Here is a 6,421-nt window from a genome sequence, read left to right as displayed (position 1 = left end):
GCTGAAACAGTCTGAGTGCACAGACAACTAAAAAGGAATAGATTCTTTGAAAAAACCTATGTCTACCTTTATTTGGTACTTTAAAATTCTTGCTGTATTTGCAGCTCAGTGCACTGGACATCACTACTTCAGGTGGTCACATCTTATTTATAATGGTTGAAATTCACTCTGTGCTGAACAGGAAGTTAATTTGGGGAAGACAAACAGAAATTGTTCCTTTCTGTATGGTCTTGCCACAACACACTGAGAACAGCCAGTGCAGGCTTTTCAGGAGACCCAAAATTTGTTTTAGTAGTGTGTAGTTATTTGCACTGGTGTGTATACAGTACACCAGTGCTGGAGGTGTTTGGGGTGTGAATGTAGTGACAGTGTTCAGCAAAAACTTCCAGTGTAATAGGCCTTTGCATGTTCCTTTTTCAGAGTTAATAATGAAGCTAAAACTGGAAGTCAGGAGCCACTCAGTCCAAAGTCACTCAGCTATGTAATTTTAATTTAGTCTTTCTGGCTAGTCTTCTAGTTACTTGAGCTATGAGATGCAGTCATCTGAGCACCTCACATCCCTGGCTTGCTTAATGCCAGCAGGACAAAAAACTTCTCAATGTTCAGTTGTACTGTGTGGGCAACATTTTGTGCATCACTCTCTCAAACTTTAGTTGCAGCTCTGAAAGGTCCTGGCATACCCTCTGGTACTTCCAGAGCAGACCCCACTTCTGCACTAAAGACAAAACCAGAGCTTATTCCCATCTCTTATAATCCTAGTATCATCAAGGCTGGAGGAGACCTCTAAGATCATTGAGTCCAACTATTAACCTGACACTCTGCTGTAACCCCTAAACCCTAAACCATATCCTCCAGTGCCAGATCCAGATGCCCCTTCAATGCTTGTGACTCCACCACCTCTCTGGGCAACCTATTTCAGTGCCTGACAGCCCTAACAGGGGAAACATTTCTCCAAACATCTAATCTGATTCTCCCTTGTCTCAGTTTATGACCATTCCCTCTAGTCCTCTCCCTGCAGCCATGGCAGGAGAGACCATTCCCTCATCTCTCTACAGCCCCCTGTAAGAGTCACTTGTAGAGAGCCATGAGGTCACTTGTGGTCTGTCTCTTCTCCAAGTTAAACAAACCCAATTCCCTCAGCCCTTCCTCATCCCACATGTTTTTCAGACCTTTTCTGCCCTTGTTGCCCTTGGCTGAACTCACTCTAGTGCCTCAATATCCTTTTTAAAGTGAGGGGCCCAAAACTGAGCACAGCACTGAGCTGGGACCTCCCCAGTGCCCAGTCCAGGGGGATGATCACTGCCCTAGTCCTGCTGGTCACACTGTTCTTGATGCAGGCTACCATTGGACTGGACTTCTTGGCCACCTGTGCACACTGCTGGCTCCTATTGAGCTGTGCCACCAGCACTGCCAAGTCCCTTTCTGACGGACAACACTTGAGTCTCTCCTCCCCCAGCCTGTAGTGCTGCATGGGGTTGTTGTGTCCCAAGTGCAGGACCCTTCTCTTCTTGGTCTGGAGCAGGGGTTGAGGAACTGAGAATGGTGTTTGCAAGCTAAGGGATAGAGCAGGAGTGTTAAGAGGCAAGGCTGGTGGAGACAGAGAAGTCTCTCTCTGTAAACTCCCTGACTTGTTGGAAATAAGAAACACTACTGTTAATGACCTGACTTGTCTGTTCTTGTCATTGCAGGAGCTTTAACCAGTCTAACAAAAAAACAATAAACTTAACAGTTTTTAAGAATGACAATGGTTTGTGTTTCAATGGAAAAATGAAGTTTGAACAAAAAGTGATGAGCACAAAAACTGGAAAGATTATATGCCCTGATCTAGAACAGTTTAAAGATGAAGACAAGAATAAGCCTGAAGTACATTGGAATAAGGTATTGTGAATGTGAATTATATACAAGATACAAAATATTTTATGTAAAATGTCTCATGAAGTAACTGTGAAAAGCAGCTTTTGGAAGGGAAAGTTTCTTTTCTTTATAGCTTGATAAGGCTTGAGTTTGAGTAAGACTTGTGAAAATCTGGTTTATCCTTTGATTATTTTATGTAGATAATAAGCTTCAAAACTTGTATGTTTCTGTAAGTACAAGGCCTTGCATAATTATTTCAGTTTCACATGATCTGAGGCATGTTCTATCTGTTCATCATGGTGTGGTGGTGTTGTGCCATTTGCTTTGATTCTAGCAAAACACTCTGTAGACTGGTGCAGGCTTAGAAACATGTATTTTGCCCATGTTAAGGTAAAATTCTGAAGTAATTCAACTCCTAATTCTGATCATAGAATCATAGAAGCATCAAGGCTGGAGTAGACTTCTAAGATCATCGAGTCTAACAATTAACCTGTCACTGCTGGAACCCCTAAACCCTAAACCAGATCCTCCAGTGTCAGATCCAAATGCCTTTGAAACACATCCAGGGATGGTGACTCCACCACCTCCCTGGGCAATCTATTCCAGGGCCTGAACATCCTAACAAGGAAAACATTTTTCCTGTCATCTAATCTTATCTCCTCTGTCTCAGCTTATGACTCTTCCCTCTAGTCCTCTGATGCCTGAGGCTGATATTAAAGCAGTTACATGGTCCGTACATGTAAAATAACCCTGGTGCTGCATTTATACCTCTTTTGAAGTGAAGGGATTCTCCACTGCTTGTAAGTCAGGGAAGAGAAGGAAGTTTTTAACTGTATTCACATTGCCACAGAAATGATGGGACACCCGAAGAGCACAGGGCACTGCTGCAGCAGCTCTCATTCATCACAGTGAAGTAAGGGTGCAGGCACATGCTCCATAAACTCTGCTACATGAGCAATAACTTCTGTTATTCCTGAGATAGATAACTGTCAAGCTATTAATGAAGGCAGTGAACTTAAAGAAGTGTTTGAAAACTGAAAGGATTGCCTGCAGTGATTTTTTAAAAGTGCAAAGGCAGCAAGATGCCATCAGGCTTCAGATTAGAGTGTAGTGATGCTTGAGTAAGAGCCCACACCATCCTCAGGGGTGACCTCCTGGCTCTCTACAACTCCCTGACAGAGGCTGGAGAGAGGTGGGGGATGTGTGTCCTGCCATGGCTGCAGGGAGAGGACTAGAGGGAATGGTCATAAGCTGAGACAGGGCAGAGTCAGATTAGATGTTAGGAAAGATGTTTTTCCTGTTCATGTGTTCAGGCACTGGAATAGATTACCCATGGAGATGGTGGAGTCACCATCCCTGGAAGTGTTGATGATTCTATGATCATGGATTTCAAAAAAGTCAGTATTTGCTAAGTACTTTAATAAGCAGTAATGTTCAGTAATTTATTTAATTATCAAGTACTTAGTTCCCTTAATTCACAGGTACTTTTGGTTTTTTTAGGAGTGTAAGCCTGGATTTCTTGAAGATAAGAGACTTCTTTTGGCAGAGGGTGAAAATGCTGTGTTGATTCGTAACGTAAGTGTACAAGACAGAGGAAACTACACATGCCATATGGTGTATACCTACATGGGAAAACAGTATAATGTTTCAAGGACCATAAGTTTGGAGGTTAAAGGTGAGTGCAGGAGCTTATTCTCTTTTTGGTTCTTCTGTTAATATTTGTCTGCAGGCATAAGATATTTGGCATATTGTTTTCAGCTCTGTGAAATGAGAGTTGTGAATCTTCTTTGATTATTTATTCCTGAACATAAAATTGAAATAAAATGAGGCATGTTGCTACCCTTGAACATTGCTTCTGAGGAAGCTTCATGGGAAGATGAGAAATGCAGGGTTAGGAATGAGAATGAGGAGGCAGTGGTTACTGTGGTGGAGGTGCTGGTTTAGCAAAAACAAGTAATGCAGCATTAGATGAATTTTCAAATAAAGGAATTTTTTTCTGAGCCTGTCACAGCAAGCCACCTGCTTCCAGCCCTGTTGGTGAACTTGTGTACAAAGTTCACTAGAATCTCAGTTGATGAGAAAGGAGAAGTGACAAGGTATATAAACTTTATGAAGTTCATAAAATTGGCTTACTATTGGCACTTGGTTCTGCTTTTCTGCACACAGACTGTGGAACTGGATGTCTCACACTCCCAATACTGTCACTTATTGCTGTTGTCATTGTGGTTGTGTCTTTGTGGGCAGTGTTGCTGGTGATTTGACTAGTAACAAGATAGTAGTACTATCAGAATAGCTGGTTGGAGATGTGTCCATCTTTCTTTAGATTAAATCAGAATTCTGATTTAGATAGGTGTGTAAGAACAGTGGGTTGTTAGCAGTCAGTCTATACATCATGCAGAATTATACAATTCCAGCCCAGTTTAAATATGTGTTTGTTTAAACTTTTATGTAAATAAATATTCACCTTAAAATCATAGAACCATCAAGGTTGGAGAAACCTTCAAGACCATTGAGTCCTACCATTAACCTGTCACTGCTGGAACCCCTAAACCCTAAACCAGATCCTCCAGTGTCAGATCCAGATGCCTCTGAAACACTTCCAGGGATGGTGACTCCACCACCTCCCTGGGCAATCTATTCCAGTCCCTGAACACCCTCACAGGGAAAATATTGTTCCTTACATCTCATCTGACTCTCCCCTGTCTCAGCTTATGACCATTCCCTCTAGTCCTCTCCCTGCAGCCATGGCAGGACACACATCCCCCACCTCTCTCCAACCCTGGCAGGGAGTTGCAGAGAGCCGTCACCCCACCCCTGAGTTGCCTTTTCTCAAGGCTAAACAAACCCAATTGCCTCACTCCTTCCTCATCCCACATGTATTCCAGACCTTTTCTGCCCTCATTGCCCTTGGCTGGACTCACTCCAGTGCCTCAATATCCTTTTTAAAGTGAGGGGTCCAAAACTGAGCACAGTACTCAAGGTGTCGACCTTATCTCGGAGGTCATTGATACAATCCCTCTTTCTCTTCGTCAAGGCTAAACAAACCCAATTGCCTCACTCCTTCCTCATCCCACATGTATTCCAGACCTTTTCTGCCCTCATTGCCCTTGGCTGGACTCACTCCAGTGCCTCAATATCCTTTTTAAAGTGAGGGGTCCAAAACTGAGCACAGTACTCAAGGTGTCGACCTTATCTCGGAGGTCATTGATACAATCCCTCTTTCTCTTCGTTATCCATCTCCCTGACAAACTTAATTGCAGTTTTTGATTTTGTCTTTGGGGGTTTGTTTAGTTTTGTTTTGTATTACTTTTATATCAGTAAATCTGAGTGGGTTTTTTTTTGGTTAAAGAAATTATTGTTAAGGTAAGATAAAGCCTTTTTTTAACTTGAGAGTTAAAGCAGTAATTTGGATAGAGCAAGTCTTACCAGCTATTTCCAATGCAAATTTGAAACTGGTAGTAGTTATGGCACTACAGTAGTACCAAACAATAAAACCACAAAACCATTGTAAAACTATCAGTTGAAGTAAGTTGTGGAACTATTCCTGCCTGAAGGTTTTATTTCTCTCTTTCTTTCAATTAGAAAAACCACTGCAGATACAACCAGAGTTTATTTATCCGAAGAACAATACAATTGAAGTAGAACTTGGTAAGTAGTGACTTTTTAATGGATCATTAACAGTAAGTAAAATGTATAAGCTCCTGGTCTTTGTGAAATAACATGTGAAGAGTTCCACTGGCTTCAGCAAGACTGGGAGATCAGCATGTGGTTTGATAGCTGGAAGATAGATTATAGGTGAGAGAGAACATGATTCTCACAAGTAATTTACAGGGGGAAATAACTGTGTGCCAAAGATTGGAGTCTCTTGGCCATCAGTGTTGTGTGGGATGCAAGTATTTATTTGGTTTTTTTGTTATTGCCCTCTGTCCTTTCTACCACTTCTCATGTCTGTGTCTTGACATATCCTCAGTATCTATGGGAATGTGGTTGTATATATGTAGCATGTTAGGACAGTTACCAGTTGATCAGTTCAGTAGTTTTTCCTCCTCCTGTATATTTGTGTCTCACTTCCCTCTCCACAACCTGGATTTTATTCCTTCCTCTAGGCTAAGAAAAGATTTTGGATGCTGATCTTTTGTGAAAGAGTGAGATGTTAATTGGTGGATATCCCAGGTAGTGTTTGTCTTGGAAATTTCTTAAATAAGAGATTCTGGATATAAAGAATAATGTTCTCCCAGTGAGGACAGCCAGGCAGTGCAGCAGGCTGCCCAGAGAAGTTCTGCAGTCTCTGTCCTTAGAGGTTCTGGAACCTGACTGAATAAAGCTCTGAGCAGCCTGGTCTGAAGTGAGATGTTAATTGGTGGATATCCCAGGTAGTGTTTGTCTTGGAAATTTCTTAAATAAGAGATTCTGGATATAAAGAATAATGTTCTCCCAGTGAGGACAGCCAGGCAGTGCAGCAGGCTGCCCAGAGAAGTTCTGCAGTCTCTGTCCTTAGAGGTTCTGGAACCTGACTGAATAAAGCTCTGAGCAGCCTGGTCTGACCTCAGAACTGGCTTTCAGCAGG

General features: G+C 42.2%; 1 protein-coding gene across 1 annotated transcript in view; it reads left to right on the top strand.

The window, feature by feature from the left end:
• Positions 1-6,421, top strand: part of LOC103810120 (interleukin-1 receptor type 1-like) — an 18,026-nt gene that overhangs the window by 2,460 nt on the left and 9,145 nt on the right. The window contains exons 4-6 of the mRNA XM_009083009.1: positions 1,689-1,878; positions 3,355-3,529; positions 5,437-5,502. Coding sequence (XP_009081257.1) covers positions 1,689-1,878; positions 3,355-3,529; positions 5,437-5,502 — 431 coding nt within the window. The remainder of the gene's footprint in view (positions 1-1,688; positions 1,879-3,354; positions 3,530-5,436; positions 5,503-6,421) is intronic.

This window comes from Acanthisitta chloris, unplaced genomic scaffold, assembly GCF_000695815.1.
Source record: "Acanthisitta chloris isolate BGI_N310 unplaced genomic scaffold, ASM69581v1 scaffold9649, whole genome shotgun sequence".
NCBI classification, from domain to species: domain Eukaryota; kingdom Metazoa; phylum Chordata; class Aves; order Passeriformes; family Acanthisittidae; genus Acanthisitta; species Acanthisitta chloris.
This window is presented reverse-complemented; position numbering and strand designations above follow the sequence as displayed.